We start from the raw sequence: 18,684 nt of genomic DNA, 5'->3' as shown, positions 1-18,684 counted from the left end.
GTGAGAAGCTCTTATTCTGTGCCAACATGCCTAAATTAACTGTACACATCATTTATTCATTCAAGCTTTAATCACACACGCATGCACACTGAATGTCTGAGAGCAGATATTAAGGTCACATTCCCAGCTCTGAATCACACAGAGATCCTGAGGATTAAACAGCAGCAGGTTTATTTACGATGGGCTGAATCACAAGCCATGCATACCTGAAAAATATTTATTCAAACTTCTACTTCCATTCATTGGAGAGTATTGTACAAAAAAATAAAAACTACAAACGTGTGTTATGAACAAAATGGTTCATTATTTCTACACTAAAAAAACAGAGTGAGTTCTTACAACTCAACAGTTAACTTCTATTTTTTCATGCGTCATCAAGCTCCAGCTGGAATCGAGCCACCAGGCTGAGATGATCCGAAGGTAATATGTGATTGGGAAGTCCATTCATTGACCACAAGAAGTCCTCAGACAGGAGAGAGAGCGAACCAACAAGCTTCAGGCCTTTTCCTGCAGACGTTTTATAAGCTAGGAGAAGAAAATGATAAATACAAGCAATTTAAAGTCAACACTTGGTAGCTGGCTTCTTCCAATCCTGTCCTTTTACCTCTTTGTTTTTTGGTCAAAGTACGTTTTGGAGAATAGAAAATGTAGTCAACAGTAGTTCCACCCTCAGAGTGCAGGGTCGTGACCTCTGGACAGCCAGAACCAGGAAGGACGTGTTTATAGACAGACTCCAAGTCCACCTGATGCCTGAGACGGTCTCTGAACCTGCGACACATTCAGTACCCATCTTAATTCTGCTTTTAAATATCCTGTCAGTAAATTACACATTTTATTACAAGTGTGATTCTAAAACGGACAATGATTGTGGCTTTTAAAGATAAAAATCACTTTATATAATATTTATTTAGATTGGAAACCAAAATATCTGGTGAACCAACCTTTTCTCATAATGTTGAGCGTCCTCTGAAGTATCTGAGCTCAAAGAGAAACAAGAAATTTAATATTGAAGAATAGCAGGTGTGGAAAAACAGCTGAATACAAAATAAATGCCACAAGGAGACAAAATGTAGGAAACATTAAAATATTTTAATACTTTTGGAAGGAGATGATATAACCCTTATTCAAGATCATTATGTCTCACTTTTCACAAACTTCAAGGGCATCGCTAGAGAATTAAAAAAAATTAATTATCCATCTGTCCTGCTTGGTTCTACATATTAAATAGCATATTTTTTATTACTTCTGCACAGGTCCCACTGTAACCCAGAAGAGATTTATTTTTTAGGACTGCATGTGTGCACAACCTGGTTTGCTGTCGGTTACTCCAGGAATCAGGGCCAGGTTCTCAGGACGAACACATGCGGCTGGACAGAAGCGCAGCTGAAGCATGAATTCATGTGAGTAGCCACGAGTCCCTACATGAGGAGAGCAGGGGATCATGGGAAACAGTTGTACTACAGATGTAAACCTGCTATTCAGATCATTATAACAAATACACCACTGATAACAATCACAGACCTGAATTCTGACTTTGTGTTTTATTGATATTTGCTGTGTACTGGCAGGTGTCTGAGATCCCCAGAGAGCTGGGCCACAGAGGAGCAAACAGTCTGTGATAACTGGGCTTATAGGACAGGTCCTCTTGGCCCGAAATCTGTTGGACACAACACACATGCACACACACAAGGATCAGCAGGAGGATGATCCACACTCAGATTGAACACAATTGTCCTTCCGTTTTGTTTCCTCACCATCCATGTTGGCAGACCCTGGTAGCTGAGCTCACCAGTGGTGATGAACTGGTACAGAGGCAGGTGTGGGACAGAGTTAAAGTCTCCACAGAAGACAACATTACAGTGTTCACCTCTGGCCTTGCAGGACTTTATCACAGCATCGATTTCTGCCAGCATTATTGCCAACTGGGCCAGCTTCACGTCACCTCGCCTGGGGTTGAAGAGCAGGTGTGTGTTGGCCACGCAGAGGGACGGGCCGGCCTCCTTGACCTCTGCTTCTGTGGTGACCAGCGGGCGAAGCAGCAGGACGATGCCCACGTTGTGCCGGTCCAACAGCCCGGTCTCAGGTCTGAAGAACTCCAGCTTGGAAACGGCGGCTTCGGCGAAGCGTGAGCCTTGATAGCAAACAGCACAGCCATCGGTCTTTGTTCCTGTACGCCGCTGGTACACACAGGTGTAGCCTGGGGAAAAACATGAGCAGAGTATGTATGAAATTTTTGATGCAACGTCATGGACCAATACAGCTCATCTGGGTCATCTTAGCTGCTCTACCCATCTGAGAAAGGAGAGGATGCAGGTGTTCATGGTAGTGGTTCTCCTGAACCTCCTGCAGACACAAAATCTACACACAGACGGACAAGAGCACACAAAAACGATCAGTTGCTGTACCACATCGGATACATAAGAAAACACACGGATCTGACTCACATCTGGTGCCCATTTTTCGATTTCATTCAAGAGCAGGTTGCAGCGGTAGCTCCACTGCTGCATCTCTAGGGGGCAGTGTGCGTACAGATGCTGGTTCAGCTCCAAAAGGTCTTGGGCAAGGATGTTGTAAGACATGACAGTGAAGTCCAGAGAGGCCTTTTTGATTGTGATCGGGGTCAGAACGCTCTCAGAATCAGCATCCAAGTCCTCCCACACTCTCCACATCACTGTAAAATGTTTTATGACAAACTTTTATATTCTAGTAAACAGCCACTGGCAGACTCCACATTTAGCATACGCCAAAAAAGGTCAATGCAGAAGATGCTTCCTGCACACAGAGGGCTGTATCCAAACATATTGGCAGAAAACTAAGTGGAAGAAAAACACATGGTATATAATGAATACAATTTTTTGAGCTGAAAAAATCCAACTCATTAGTCAAACTTGCAGACCAGAACCAGATCACCAGAGTGATCTGGAAGATATTAAGCGCAAGGCTAAAGTTACTTAAAACAAAAATAAAAATCCTTCCTACCTTCAAAGGGCACAGTTGGCTCCACAGTAGTGTAATAACTTGAAGCAGGAAAGCTCCACTGTGGGCAGAAAACTTCTTGTGCTAGGCCAGGTCCTACAGGAAAGTGCCAGCCGGTTTGTGCATCATGTTGCTCATCAATTTTAAGATATGTTTGGGAGTTGGAGAGAAGGGGGTTACCAGTGGTAACTATATAATCATCCCAGCACTCATCTGGACTCTTTGACGTGTCAGCGTTGGACGCTTGAAGCATTTCCTTACTGTTTTCAGTCTTGCTTTGATTCTTTTCAGGACAGTTGGTTTTTTCCATGCTTCCCTCCAACGTCGGGTATTTTAACAGAACATCGACATTATCGCCTGAAGAAGTGCTTATTTCTTTCTCATTCTGACTGTCATGTATAACGTCACGGAAGACAACCTTTTCCCCATCTCCCATTTTGGGATCTTCTCTTTCCTCCTCCAATGTAGTCTGCATTTCAGTTGTCTCTGCAGCTGCGTCAATCCTCATGTCCTTCTGCAGGACAGCCGACAGGTTTTCCTCATCCGTGTTGGGACTTTGAATGTTTTTCTGAGGCACTGGTTCTTTTAGCCTTTCCTTCGTCTCTCCACTCTGATCCTGCATGGTTGTTTCAGACTGGGTGCTCCCAAGTGTGACAGTATCACCATCCCACACTGTTGTGCCATTAACTGACTGAGGAACACTTCTCTTCAAGGCCTCTGCAAGAAAGGATAAAAATAGGACAACAGTGGTGCATTCATGCTCTGCCACTAATTAATTTAATTTGTTGTATTTATTTTCTTGTTAAAGTAATTTATTTTAAAAACTGCGAAGCTCTAGCTCAGCTATCAGTAAAGAGAACTGCAAATTGTAAACACGTGTTATGCTTTAGACGTCTTAAGGGGGCGTAAGAATAAGGGTAAACAACTACCGCCAGTTAGCAGTTTAAAACAAAATATGCAACACGGAAGAAAATTCAAGTCAGTTGACCTTTAAAACCACACAAGTTGTGTAAGACCAAGTTATGAACACAAAAAAACATAACTTCGCACGCAGAAAAGAAACTGCTCAGTCAGCAGCAAACTTAACCTTAGTAACCATTAGTCAACAGTAGAGAAGTAAAACAAGTCTAAGTAACGCCTTCATAAAAGTTATAGCTAGATGTACCTGACGGTCGACGGAACAAGAACCAAGTTAGCGGATAGAACGCGTAAAACAGCAAAACGCCGATCATGATTCTGAAATGTATTCTGCGCATGCGTACTTTGATGTTGGTGGTGTTGGTAAGCAAGGTATGGCAAGTCAAATTCTCATATAATTTGCGCAGATTCATGTACAATTTTGTTGACCTCAGTACTCAACAACAAAGCCCTCTTACTTTAAAAGTGCAGCATGTAACTTTTATTTTAAAAAATATGTTTTTTTTTTTTACATATGTGTTAAAACTGTCTACATGTCGTAACTATTGCCGTCTAAAGAAATAGACTTCAATGAAGTCTATTTAGACTGGTTGTTTTTGGTCCAGTCAAAAACTGTTTTGGGCCTACCTAGTCTTGCAAACAAACATAAAGCAGTCTGGCAAACAATCATAAAACACCCCCAAAAATGCTAAACTAAGTAAGTATCATTGTATTTGTAATTATTTGGCAATAAGAATAAAACCGCATATAAAATATTGAACTGAGTAAGCATAGTTTAATCATAAATGAGAACAGCAGGCGAGAAGATAATCATCCAATTAAATTAGAGAATCTAAAATGTAGCTATAAAGATTTTTATTATATACTATTTAGAAAGATTTAGAAAAAAACTAAAACAAAAAAAAATGCAAATAACATATTAAAGACAACCTGAAGAATTTGTTAAGCAGATTAAAAAAAATTGAATATGTATTAAATAGGATTTAGCTAAGTTTAATTAAAGGTGTGTCAGGTTTTCAGGAAGGAGAAAAGTTAGAAGAAAAGGGTTTTGGATTGTTAAATCATAAGCTAAGGTGTTCAGTGGGCCATAAGAAAGCACTATTTACTGAGGACATGCATGTTGGAGCATAACCTCAATATCTATTGCTTTTAATTAACCAAACAACTGCGACAAAAATTGTGGTAGACTAATTCAACTCCTAACTCCTTAACTCCTTTGAGGCTTTTTTTTAACTTTTAACTATAAATACCATATATTAGAAAACATGAACTTGCTGCTTTGCTTTGAAATGCCGACAGTTAGTATTGCAGGAAGAGAATGGGAACCAAGCTGATGCATAAATTGTTAATAGCTCTCTGCATGACACATAATCTCAAGGGTAGAATTACATTCTGGACGTAACTAGCCTATGTTTTTTCCCAGTACAAACTCTTGCAAAAGAAATTAAAAGGTTGTTAAAGGGAAGGATATCACATTAGCTTGGACGTAAAGCTCTAATGTCAATACCCTCCTTTGAAGAACTAAGTTTGAAAGATGAAGACTGTCTTTCACCTATTGAGTCACAAGCCACAGACACCGAGTCTGACCAAGAATTGGAGTCCGATGGTGAGTTTCTGAAATTGTTTTTGTTTTTGAAAAAGCTTTCACTGCTATGAAACAATAGACTTATGGGCTGCCTTTCAGGTTAGTCTCAATACATTCGAAAATTATTTTACAAAAATAATTTATTATTGTAACTAAGTACAAAAGTGGAACTGTGCTCCAAATTTTATTTCAAGTGTTTATATTAGGTAGAAGATGAAGATTAAGACCAATAAATAGAAATGTTTTCACACAGAAATGTATTTTGGCTTACATCAGTATTTCTCAATTCCAGTCCTCAGGCCCCCCTGCCCTGCCTGTTTTAGGTGTTTCCCTTCTGTTACACACCTGGATTGAATCTACGAGTGATTAACAGGATTTTGCAGCACTTGATGGTCATGCAATCATTTGAATCAGCTGTTTGGGAATAGAGGCACATCTAAAACATGCAGAGCAGGGGGGCCTGAGGACTGAAATTGAGAAGCACTGGCTTACATAATCATGGGGAAGATATTTCACTGACACTCACCCCAAAGAGGAGAAAGCCACAAAAGTTATTGCTGTGGAATTGCTGCATCCAAGCATTTTGCTGAAATGTCAAGAGGAAGGAAAAAGTGTGTTAGAAAAAATTTTCACAAACAATGGAGATTTACAAATATTCACAAGGCATGGGCTGCATCTGGGCTACAACTGTTACAGTTCCATAGTGCACAGATACAGTAATTCATACAAAAGGAGCTCCTACCAAAAATTAAAAGCACTATACATTACTTAGATGTACTACAGAAGTCGGGCATTTATCTATTAAACATTATAATTTTTGGAAAAAGAAATAAAAGAAAAAATTATGTTATTAACTGTAAGTTGAAATAAACAACACTAACTGAAATAAAAAGTCAAACAAGACTATAGAAATTGCGAATTTTACATTTCACTGTCATTTGTGGAAAATTAATTTAAGATGCACCTGAATATATTAAAGAAAAAATATCCACATTTTCAAAGGTGCTCCTGAGTGACAGTCTCCACATGAAAGGGGTCGCGCTGGTACTTACTGTGTACATTTCATTTAAACTCAGGGAAAAAGAAATTCATCAAACACATGTCTGTTGCTGAGGTGTACATGGAGGCCTGCAAACTGGTGGGTGTGGTTCCAGTTTCCCACTTCATTCGAAACTATAGCTCCCCAACAATGACACTCACCTACAATGGCCTCGGACCGTTAGGTTGCAAAGCACTCGCTATTGCTTTGGTGGTGAGTTCAAAATGAAATTTCACATTGTCACAAAGTTTTTGAAAAGATAAATCTGATGAGCTGCATTTATTCCAGTCTGATGCGCACATCAGGACTCTTGAGCTGGCCTATAATGATATTCAAGCTGAGGGGGTCAAATATCTGGCAGAGCTGCTGAGGGCTAATTTTACCATCCAGCATCTGGTATGTAAAAATTCAAAAACAAACCACTAGGATACAAAAAAGAAAGAAAGAAAGAAAAAAGAATTTCTTAAAACAATTAGTTTTTGTTTCAGGATTTATCCAACAATCATGTGAAATCTGAAGGAGCTGAGCATGTAGCTAAGATGTTGATGGACAGCATTTCTTTAAAGTCCATTAAACTTTCAGGTAATTTGGACTTACATTAATTTGTATGTGTTTTTGTTGGAGGCTTATGTGAAAGGAAACATTTCTACGACTAATATTGAGAGAAAGTTTATTAATTTACTAATTTAGCACTTTATTTATTTTCAGGAAATGGATTCGCAGATGATGATGCTAAGCATTTTACAGAAGCACTGTCAGTAAGTTGGCAATAAATGAATAAAACAAATTTTTGGTTCTTTACTAAAATGATCACATTGCGTTCACATCTGCTTTTAGACCAATTCCAGAATAAAGGATCTGGACCTGAGTCATAATAAGTTTTGTGGAAAAGGAGGAGAATATCTGGGACAGCTGCTGGGTATGGTAAAGTACAGTATATGTGTCTAATTTATAGTGGTTAGAAAGTTGACAAGAATACAGAAAAGAAATCCCACTAACTTCAACAGCAAACAACGAAGGCGTGGAAGTTCTGGATCTCAGCTGGAATCACCTTAGAATGAAAGGGGCTGTGGCTTTTTCTGCTGGTCTTAAGGTTTGACTAAATAACAAACAGCATTTCCTTTCTGATCAACCATTATAAAAGATCTTATTCCATTTTATATTTCTAGGTGAATACGATGCTGAAACATCTTGACTTATCGTGGAACGGTTTTGGAAATGAGGGAGCCTTAGCCATGGGAGAGGCCCTAAAATTCAACAACACTCTGGTGCATCTAAATCTCAGCAACAACTGCATCACCAATGAAGGAGTCAGTATGCTCTGCAGAGGTCTGGATTACAATGAAACGCTACGAGTCCTCCTGGTGGGTTATCTGACTGGGTTAATTTGGCCAGATTGGAGATGCACTGTAGGATGATGTTTTGTTCCTTTACTCCTGCAGCTGGCTTATAACGCTGTAACAGTAGAGGGAGCTCTTGCCCTGGTAAATGTGGTGAAGAACACACCAAAAACGGCTCTGGAGCAGATCAACATATGTGTGAGTGATTCCGACTCTTTTAAGTTTGATGACCTAATAAGATTTACATTTAGAGAAATTTTCAAAAGAATTCATAACCCTTGATTATTATTATTATTATTATTATTTCTTTTTTTTTAATTAGGTTACAGCTACAAACTTCAGTGTTCAGTTATAATTTTTTAATAAACATAAAAAAATGAAGGCCCTAAAATTTGACAACTTAATTTAGCAATTAACTGACAGCTGAGCTGAAGCTGAATTCTTTGCACTGGGTTTTATTTTGGAATATCAGAATAAAGTGCACAACACATTTCTCAGATTTTTAAAAAAGAATTTCAAGACTTTATCAGCTTCATACCACTTCACATCTATGCATTACTTTGTGTTGTTCTATTAAATAAAACACCCATGGAATCCATGCAATTTTGTGGCTGTAGCATATGTGAAGGGCGCTGTACTTTATATGACGTATTAGCTTAGCAGAAAAGGTTTAGGTTCAAGTTAATGAAGTAAATGAAAATCACACACAAGATACATTTCTGTCCATTGTGTCTTTCGTCTGAACAGAATGTTCTGGTGAATGAGAACTTTGTGAATCTTTTGGAACTGACGTGTCAGGAGCATCCTGGTTTGGATGTGCAGTATGAAGGGGTCGGAGGTTTTGTAGCTCAAAAACCACCCAAACGCATTGATCCAATGAAAGTCATTCAGGTTGGCTGCAGTTTGTTTTAAATAAGAGTCTCTACAAACTTTGCATGATATTACTTTTTGAAAAAGTATGTTAATTTAAAACTTAATAAAAAAAACCTAAAAGTTACACAAAAATACATATTTTGATGCTACTAAAATCATTAAAGCCCTTTCTCCTATTATTTCTGGCAGGATTATCTTGATAAACGTAAACTGCGTTTATGGGACTTCTTTCGGAATATTGACAAAGATGGCACCATGCGAGTACCTGTCACTGACTTCAGGAAAGCAGTTCAGGTTTCCAAGCCCATTACGTAATAAATCACATGCAACAATAATGTGACAGATTAATAAATTATTGTCCAACAGCCTTCAGTTATACTTCATTTTGCTTAGAGCAGGTAGACCTTTCTTGTATTTAAATGGATTGAGCAGCAGTTTGCTTGGCTTTCTGAAAGCTTTTTCTGATATAATCCCATTTAAACATTGTTGGTTGAAACTGAAAAAGGTACATTGAAAGATATTTGAAAAGTCAGGCAAATCTATGCATTAAATGATTGCAGTGAGTTTAGTCTCTTTTGGAGTAATGCATCAGATAATGAAATATGCTCCTGATATCTCCTTATAACATTTGTGTGTGTGTGTGTGTGTGTGTGAAACTTTTAGCAATCAAGCATTCCTTTGAGTCGATTTCAGATCGAGGAGCTGATTCACAGACTTGATCGGGGCCGAACGGGAATGGTAGATTACAGGTGAGGTTATCCTACCCTGATTATGTTCACTGACAGGCTTTATTGACTGTGTAATAGTGTGTAGATGTCTGTGCAATAATGAGGTTTATTGCTGTTTGAAGACAACATGATTTAGATATGAAATATAAATGACATCACATGTTCAACAATCATGTTGACATGCAAAAGTATCCGCTCCCGTGGAGGTTTTTCACATTCAATTTATCTGCCCAGAGCCAGTCCAAGATTATATGAGGCCCTAAACAGAATTCAATTTGTGGGTCCCTCCTTTATTTGAACCCAACTACCATCACAACATTACTAATTTGTGGACAATAAATATCTTTAGAGATCAAAAATAAAAATAAACTAAAAAAAATTACATTGTGCAATGCAGTGTGAATGGTGTAAGCTGAATATTTTTTGTGAAAATTGTAGAGTGGTAGTTAGATTGTTTTTAATGTATTTAATCTTTCTTTCAGGGGACTAGCAGATACAAGAAAACAGATGGTGAGAGATCACCGTCGTCAGCTGAAGAAGGTGGAGTCCCGCCAGAAGAAAGAAAAGCAGAAGAGTGACCGTATACTGAAGACCTTCCAGACGGCAGTGGAAGCTGTCACACCTCACAGCTCCATGATCTTCTCCCCAGGAGGCGCCAAGGAAGATTCAGGTGGCCCCCAGCCCTTTTCTGCTACCCCTCTCAGTTCCTGGCACCACATCGTCATGTCAAACAGCAGTCGCTACTCTGTCACTAATATGAGCGGCGACCATGTTCATCTGCCCATGTTGGGAGGAACCTCCCCTTACCGTCCCACCAGTTCTCCAGCGATGCGGTCCTACTCTCAGCCCAACCTCCTGGTTGCCTCCCCCAACTCTCCAACAAGCAAATCCATCTCTGCTCAGGGCGTTCGCTCCGATCTAGAGACGGATTACAGCAAGCTAAGTCCTACTGGCAACAGCCTGACCAGGTCCAGGCCTGCTCTAAACACACAGCAGCTAGAGAGTAAGGCAAAAACTACGAAATTAAAGAAACGAAAAGTGAAGAAGCACGGTGTGAAAGACTCACAGAATCCAACAAAAAGCATCAAGTAACACTGGCTGTGTAATAATAAAAAAGAAAAATTTGCATTGTACAATGTAGTGTGAATGCTGTAAGCTAAATATTTTTTATGAAAATTGCAGATGCATAAGAAGTCAGGTTAGCAGAAATGTGAGAAATAGGCAGAAGCAGAAGAATGAAGCAAAAGCCTGCAAAATGTAAATAGAAATACTGAAGGAGTGAAAACTTTCAGTGAATGCAAAAATCCCAGTATTAGAAATTTGTTCAGAATACTCTTTACAAAGTTAATTGTAAGGTCACAACAGTTTATAGGCTACAATAAGCTAAAGGCTGAAGCTAGCTGAAATACAAATGATAGCCTCTAGGACTAGCATCTTGACCTTCAACATTCACACTAAATATGAAGTCTTACTGAATTTCTTTTATAGTCTGCTTTATTCTGTGAAAAGTATTTCCCTGTTACAAATTTAGTCAGTATGGGATTTCTGTCATAGTTAAATGTATCAGGTTATATAAAAATGTTGATTTCAGGCAAAGACAACCATAAGTATATACAGAATGGAGTTTTAAAATAGTCTTAAAATACAGCCATATACATAGCATTTTCTTAATCTATTGCTCTATATTCATATAGAGCAATTTATGTCTTCTAATATTTCCATGTCTTGATTTACTTTTGTTGATTTAATTGTGTTTTCTTTCTTGGTTTTTTGAGTTCAACTAGTATTTGAGTTTTAAATTGGAATCATATTTAATGCACTTTATGAATAAACTTGAATATTTGTTCAACAATATCTATTCTTTTTTTTTTTTTACTTTTACTGTATGTACACTATTCATGACCTCCTCTATGGGACACCAACACATGCACAGGGATAATTTTCTGCAAACATCTGGCTATTTATTATCCGGGTGATAAACTTGACAAGAGGTGCATATTCTGTCACCAGCCTGGGACAACAATGCTGTGAACTGTGGCAGGTGTTGCATCCAGGAGTAGCTATAGGAATAGGCTATATAAATGGTGGAGAACAAGCCACCACAACCATAACGATACAGACTGCAAAATGATCAAGACTCTAATACTCTCAGCATTGCTGAGCTCCACTGTAGCCATGGGGGTATGTATGGCAGGACTTTGAAATAATTTTTTGTACATTCCTTGATTTAGACATGTGCTGATCACTGTTTCCTCCAATCCTCATCTCAGGGTGTTGGCCTGTGGAGTGCAGAGAGTTTAAGGAATGAGACAGGAGGTGAGGAAAGGTGCACCTGCAATGCCTTCCTGCCCAGTTTAACCTTTCCTGTCGGTGATTTGGTGGTGGTGGAGCAGACCGCTGTTGAGATCTCAAACAAGCTGAAACTGGAGATGGGCAAGGTACTAAGGAACACGTGTGATGTGTTAACCAGGGCCTTGTGAAAGTATTCACATCTCAAATGTTAATGCATTTAGTTTGGATTTTATAAGCTAAACCAACTCCAAGGAGAGCTTATTGTGAACTGGAAGGATAAGGAGACAACCTTTTCAAAGATTTTTACAAATATAAATATGAAGAGTGTGGTGGTCAGATAACTGGAAGAAAACATGTCAGAGGATGCAAAAGACTTGAGATTGTGGTAAAGGTTCATCCAAGCTGGACAATACAGCCAGAGCTACAAAGTTATGCCCAAATCAAAATCCATTACTAAATCAAACTGAGAATGAGAGTCAAGATTTTAACATTTCAATTTACAGGTACACTTTATCCAGACTTAGAGCTTGATTTATTTTGCAAAACGAATGGACAAAGACTTGGGTTTAGATGTACAAAGCTGGTAAAAACATAACTAAAAGGATTTGCAGCTGTTATTATTTTAAATTAGGTGTATGAATACTTTTGCAAGGCATTGTAACTTATTAGTGATGTAGAAGAAGAATCCCTAAATTTGCACTGAAATCTGTTATGTTCAGGTGGAGGACTATGAACTTAAGATTACACAGTACACAGAAAAGATCATAAAGCTGACGGTGACAATCGAAACAATGGAAAAGAATCCTGATGACTACAATGAAGCTGACTTTGAAGAGATAAATGTGCAGATTAAACAAGTAGAGGCTCTGATTGTAGAGCTGCAATTCTCCATCAATGCTTCGGTCACTGTCTTTGAGTCCCTGCATGTACAGGTGAGTCATCAGCCGTAGACACACAGAAGGTCACCTGGAAAAAAATTAAGTCTTTGACTAACACAAAAGCATGTGTTATCTTACAGGTAACTGTCATGTTGGTCACCCTGGACAGACTGGAGAAGACTTATGACAAGAATTTGGTGCTTTCAACTCGCAGAGAGTACTTAGAGGTGCAGTTTCAGCTCGAGGAATGTGAGAGACGCCACCAGGAGCTCTTCAACCCCAACATCGGTGAGCTGATTCACACAATCACATGAGATGGAAACAATCACTAAACTCATATAACTGACTGTTCTCTTTCACCTCAGGTTCTTGTGCTAACTCTGGCCTACTGAGGGTCGGCAAGCCTGTGGTGAGCCATCTGAATGCCCAGCTAAATGCCGGCTACTATTATGGAGGCTGGGGGAAAGATTCAAACCCTATTTCTGACAGAGAGTCCATGTACTGGTACGCTGGTTACTCTACCACTTCCATGACGGACATCCGGTTCTTCACTAACTACAAGAACCTTATTCTGAGAACCCCTTTTCTCCATCACACCCTGTCCAGTGGTTGGTATGGCACCGGGAACAATATTATAATGCGTGATAACACTCTGTATTATCAGATAAATAGCCCATTTGGACTAGCTAAACTGAATTTTACCACCATGAAATATGAGTCCAGGGTGGTTCCCAAGGCCTCCTCCAGGTTCTCATACAGCAGCTCCGCCAATCAGAACTTTGACTTTGCTGCAGATGAAACAGGATTGTGGGTGACCTACGCTACTGAAGGGTCCGGGGGTCGGGTGGTCATAGCTAGAATAAACGAGGCCTCCTTTGGGATTGAAGAGGAATGGCTGACCAGTGTTTATAAGCCAGGTGTTACTAATGCCTTCATGATCTGTGGTGTTTTTTACGCAGTCAGAACAGTGGACACCCTAACTGAAGAGATATTTTACAAGTACAACACTAAAACTAAACAGGAGAGCTACATTAGTATTACCTTTGAGAGGTTTCAAAACAGGTATACAAACTTGGATTATAATCCTACTGACCAGAAGCTCTACATGTACAATGATGGTTACTATGTGAGCTACCATCTCTGGTTTAACAACACAGTTGAAGCCACAGTGGCGCCACTGGTGTTACTGGTGACTTAAACAACTTTCTCTCCTTGATAGAGAAATGTGATATGAATGATTAATGAATTTCTTTTTCTCCTTTTTCTTGTACCATCCCTTTTCTTGACTGCTAATAAATGATTTGAAGCATGCAAAAGGTGTTGTGTCATTTGGTTATTCAACTGTTTATCGGTTTTCTGCTAGAAGTAAGACAAATAATTTATCAAATTAAATCAAAATCAAATGAAACCAAATAAATGTTCTGTAATTGAATTTTTATGTACTATCAACAACACTTATACAACAGTTTAAGGTGTAAGTTAAAGTCTGTTGTGAAAACAAAGGAAATTTGTACTGTGAATGTTGACCAACACATATCAATAGAAACCTTCAAAGCATAAAAATTAATCTTAATTTCAAGACAGTGTCAGTGTCCTTTGATTTTGTTCTTTCCCTGGATCTCTTTGGCAAACAAAAACCCTCTCTAAAAGATTATCAAAGAAATATTATACTAATATTATAACCATTTTCTTTTCAAATTTTCTTCAGGAAAGCTGTTAAATTCACTTCCAACCTTGCATCATAGATATTCACACCTTTTCTAAAATCCCTTAATGTTTCTCCCACTAAGTAAGTTTTTTTTCTGCATCATATGTCTATAGGATTTTTTAATCTGATATAATCTCAGTTTGGGAGTATCAAAAGTCAGTAGTAACATCAATATGGACTTTTTTGTGTATAGTCATCCAAAATTAGATTTTACCTTTTCAAACTTCACATGAAAATTAGTATTTGTATATTTTATCAAAAATCAATCTATACAAACAATATATAACATTAAAAGACTACATTTTGAAGGGATTTTGATAGTAAATGAATCAACAAATATAGAAATGAAATTATAAATTTGAGCAAATTTGAAAAAACTATTTAATAGCAATAAATAGTGCCTCAACAAAATGCCAAAGGTCAGTTGTTTCTTTGCCATTAGTACATTTTAGCAGCATGTATGCGACTTTGATTGACAGCCCTAAGACCCTCTTACTCGCTCTGATTGTTTACTTTTGGTTGGGACAAATTGGGAGAGGTGCATGTCTTCAGATGGCAATAGTAGCTCAGGGAGGAAGTGGAGGAGCCTGATCTTTACACATTATCTGTCTCACACTGTCATGATGTGGTGGCAGTTTTAACAAATATATAAATAAAAAAAAAACAAAAAAATAACATATTCTTGGAAAAATTTGATAAAATTTGATGTAGCTTTAAAGAAAAAAAAAGGAGTAAAATTTACCAATAATACCCAACTATACCAGCTAAAATGAAATATAAATTAATATTTAAAGCATCTGATGGCGTTTAATCATTTCTAATTTAGCCAAAGTTACAGGATCCCGTTTTTGCACACCATCAGCCCCTGAATACAGACACAGATTCGATGTTGCTGAAATGTGCTTTTAAAATAGACTTGAATGATTGACTGATTTGCTTGGGAACAAAAAACATGTCAAAGTTTATTATGTTTAAAATGGCATTACTTTTGAATCCTTTTTTGCAATTAAATCTAGCTTTGCACAAATAAAGTTATGCAGTACATTAAAGTTATACAGTGAACAAAATGTTTTGTTTTTCTTTCTCTGAGTTACATTTTGGAAATTGCAAATTGAACCACACATTAAAAAAAAAAGCTAAGCACTGACAATCCTTCAAGCTGAAACTTTCTGAGGTGATGCTTCAATAAACAGACCATAAAAAGTTTTAGCTGTCATGACAGATGACCAATTCGCTCTCCATGTTCAGTTCAAACCTTGCGTTGGCATAAAACCACCTGACTCAGAAAGCAAACAAGAACACTATCACTATCTATGACTAGAAATGAACAAATGCTGTCTAAACACGCCTTTGCTCCACCAAACACAAATACTAAGTTCAATGAAGGAATCATAAAAAGTGCTTTATGATGTTACCACATGTGGTGATTTTCTCATCCACATGTGGTGATTTTCTCATCCACATCCTATTTGGGTCTTATACTCTGGATTCCCAAGACTTTACTGCATTGTGTGTAAACAAAGACGATCACAAGCTGCTTGTAAATGAGCATCTGCTTGACTGCTGAATCCGTTAATAACCATGTGAAAAGAGAAGGTGTTCGCAATGATCTGATATGAGCAGTCTTTAAAAACTCCAACAAAGTCTGAAAAGACATTTGAGAGGTGAGGTGAGGTGAGTCATGATGCTGTTGGTTCTAGTTCTGCTCCTCAGCGCCTCTAGTCCTGCTTTGGCCTGGATTGTAAGTAGTCTTTATTTCTATGATGTCTTCATGGCATAATTTGTGGTTGTTCTAATAAATGTAAATGTCAAATTCATTTTTAGCCAGTGCAAGACTGGGAGTCTGGAAATGTGACGACTTCTGTGGATTCATCTGGTCAGTGCATCTGCCATGTTTTCCTCCCTGACACCACCTTCCCCGCAGACCGCGTTGAGCACATGCAGCAAGTCAGCAAAGATCTAATCCTGGAGGTTGAAATCCAGAAGAATAAGGTGTGTGTTAGGGATAGGATGAAGAATAAAAACTAGAAACGTGCAATATGATTAAATCATGTTATAGCTGCTCTTGTCTTTTTCAGATGGTGAAGTACAAGGGCAAACTGGTGATTTATCTTGAAGAACTGAAGCAACTGGAGGCAAGATTGGCCGTCTTGGAAAGCAGTCCCGATGATTACATCAAACTAGATTTTGAGATGCTCAGGATTGAACTCAGAGAGTTTGAGATGCTGGTGTCTCAGCTCAAAGACTCGCTCAACTCTTCTTCACCCCTGTTCAACAGTCTGTACATTGAGGTAAAACACAAATTGTACAAATCTTCTTAGATTCTCAGGATACATAAATATTGAATCCTGTAGCATCTTACAAATAAATCTACAAAAGTATTGGACATTGGATTACAACCAGCAACCTTTGTATTGAAGTACAACTCCTTTCAAGACTTGACACCCTTTGGTAGAGTTCCTTCCCACATGCAATAGTTTTCTTATTATTTTGTCTCCAGATCCACAACATGACGCTCCTTGTGAACCAGCTGGAGACTTATGACAAGAGCAACCTGGAGGTGATCCGACATCAGTTTGCCAAGCTGCAGATGAAACTAGAGGAGTGTCAGAAGGACCAAGATATAATCGAACCAGATATTGGTAAGAGGGCTGCCTAACATGATCGATAACAATTTGTACTTCAACAGCTAAAAATGCATCTTTGTAAATAATAACATTATTGATTCAGAAAACGTCCATCATATTGCTGTTATTATATATACGTATATCGAGATATATTTTAACCACCCATTTCCATTAGTTTTGACAGTTATTGCTTGCAGCTCATGAAAAGCCAAGTTTCAGTTCCTTAGAAAATTAAAACATTATCTAAAGTATGATCAAATTAAAAATAAATTTTAATGCAGTGTCCAGCAGGAGAGAAAGAGATAAAGGTCACTGCTGAGGAGACTGGCAGTTCTCAAAGTGTAGATTCAAAGTTTAAGTTGAATGGAAGGGAAACTGTGTAAAAAAGTTTACAAACAGCAGGGACAATTACTGGCTGCTTTTAAAGCAACCTGGACAATCTTTAGGCCTCATCATTGTCACTTCCATGCCATGGTACATGAAGCAGGATTTCATCTAAGAGATACTCATTAATGAAAGAGTTTCTCTTGCGTGTCCTACATTTTTCAATAGAGCAATTCTGTTAAAAACTCCATTCATAGTGGTTCTACTGCAAATTTAAATATTCTTAGAAATTTTTTTTTATTGTAACAGTAATGATCAAATATCACACTACTTGATTTTCTGAAATAAACATTTTTTGATATTCTAATTTACTGAGATGGAGCAGCATTGCCAACATCCTTTGTGTTTTTTTTTTTTTCTCTTTTTCAGGAAGCTGCAATCACACGGGAATCTTAAGCTTCAGCAATCCATTGGTGGTGCAGTTCAATGCTCATCTCAGTTCAGGTTACGTGTACGGTGGCTGGGGGAAAGACTCCAAGCCTATCCGAGGTTATGAGAACTTGCACTTCTACGGCGCATACACCAGTCCTGGGGGTGTCTATGACTTTTATTTTTACTCCAACTATGAAAATCTGCTCTTGAGGAAGAACTATAAAAGAATTACCCTTCCTACTGATTGGGTGGGTGTTGGCAACAACTACATAGTGCACAGTAATTCAATTTACTACCAGCACAACACCCCTTTCAGCATGACCAAATTTAATCTGACCTCTTCCAAGTATGACTACAGAGTGATTTCTGGCGCAAGCACAAGTTTCTCTTATGCTTACTCGGACAGTCAGAACCTGGACTTTGCAGCTGATGAAACAGGATTGTGGGTAATGTATGCTTCGACTGGGAACAAGGGAAAAATTGTCATTGCTAAAATAAATGAAGACTCTTTTGGCATTGAGAATACGTGGCATACTGGTGTATACAAACAGTCAGCTGGCAATGCTTTCATGATCTGTGGAGTGATGTATGCCAGCAGGACGGTGGATATCAACACTGAGGAGATCTTCTATGCTTACGACACCAAGACCAAGCAAGAGAGAAACCTCAGCATCCAATTCAAGAAGTTCCAGAATTCATACAGCAACCTGGACTACAACCCCTCTGATCAGAAGCTCTACATGTTCAACGATGGCTATTATGTGTCATACAATGTGAAATTTAACAAAGAATGATTCAACATGGGTTCGATCCTTGTATTGTGATTGATATGAGTGATCTGCAGCCACTCTATAAAACCTTTATAGATTTTCCCCTGCCATTTCCTGAATAAATCAAACTGAAGCATCCACATTTTGTCAGTTGTGTTCTGTATGTTATATATGATAGTATTAGGGGTTATGTT

At 38.3% G+C, this 18,684-nt stretch overlaps 4 protein-coding genes across 4 annotated transcripts; 3 read left to right on the top strand and 1 right to left on the bottom strand.

Annotated features, from left to right (window-relative positions):
- Positions 1–154: 154 nt before the first annotated feature.
- On the bottom strand, positions 155–4,256 carry angel1 (angel homolog 1). Its single transcript, XM_005797761.3, has 10 exons — positions 4,142–4,256; positions 2,980–3,693; positions 2,445–2,671; positions 2,289–2,358; positions 1,755–2,197; positions 1,522–1,657; positions 1,308–1,418; positions 942–975; positions 605–768; positions 155–525 (listed from the first exon to the last, which is right to left on the bottom strand). Exons 1-10 carry the CDS (start codon positions 4,230–4,232, stop codon positions 365–367), a joined length of 2,151 nt encoding a protein of 716 aa, XP_005797818.2. The 5' UTR covers positions 4,233–4,256; the 3' UTR covers positions 155–364.
- Positions 4,206–10,609, top strand: lrrc74a (leucine rich repeat containing 74A). Its single transcript, XM_023353046.1, has 14 exons — positions 4,206–4,266; positions 5,318–5,500; positions 6,556–6,731; positions 6,807–6,914; positions 7,007–7,100; positions 7,227–7,276; positions 7,356–7,437; positions 7,526–7,611; positions 7,688–7,882; positions 7,961–8,056; positions 8,606–8,749; positions 8,921–9,025; positions 9,395–9,480; positions 9,942–10,609. Exons 2-14 carry the CDS (start codon positions 5,392–5,394, stop codon positions 10,549–10,551), a joined length of 1,941 nt encoding a protein of 646 aa, XP_023208814.1. The 5' UTR covers positions 4,206–4,266; positions 5,318–5,391; the 3' UTR covers positions 10,552–10,609.
- A 931-nt stretch (positions 10,610–11,540) lies between these two features.
- LOC102219212 (olfactomedin-4-like) lies at positions 11,541–13,945 on the top strand. The gene is made up of 5 exons (XM_005797763.2): positions 11,541–11,640; positions 11,730–11,897; positions 12,471–12,683; positions 12,770–12,917; positions 12,995–13,945. The coding sequence occupies exons 1-5, from the start codon at positions 11,587–11,589 to the stop codon at positions 13,825–13,827; spliced, it is 1,416 nt and encodes a 471-aa protein (XP_005797820.1). The 5' UTR covers positions 11,541–11,586; the 3' UTR covers positions 13,828–13,945.
- A 2,026-nt stretch (positions 13,946–15,971) lies between these two features.
- Positions 15,972–18,632, top strand: LOC102219474 (olfactomedin-4-like). The gene is made up of 5 exons (XM_005797764.2): positions 15,972–16,078; positions 16,162–16,329; positions 16,416–16,628; positions 16,838–16,979; positions 17,718–18,632. The coding sequence occupies exons 1-5, from the start codon at positions 16,019–16,021 to the stop codon at positions 18,512–18,514; spliced, it is 1,380 nt and encodes a 459-aa protein (XP_005797821.1). The 5' UTR covers positions 15,972–16,018; the 3' UTR covers positions 18,515–18,632.
- The last annotated feature ends 52 nt before the right edge of the window (positions 18,633–18,684 follow it).

The sequence above is a fragment of the Xiphophorus maculatus genome, chromosome 19 (assembly GCF_002775205.1).
Source record: "Xiphophorus maculatus strain JP 163 A chromosome 19, X_maculatus-5.0-male, whole genome shotgun sequence".
Taxonomy (NCBI): Eukaryota; Metazoa; Chordata; class Actinopteri; order Cyprinodontiformes; family Poeciliidae; genus Xiphophorus; species Xiphophorus maculatus.
This window is presented reverse-complemented; position numbering and strand designations above follow the sequence as displayed.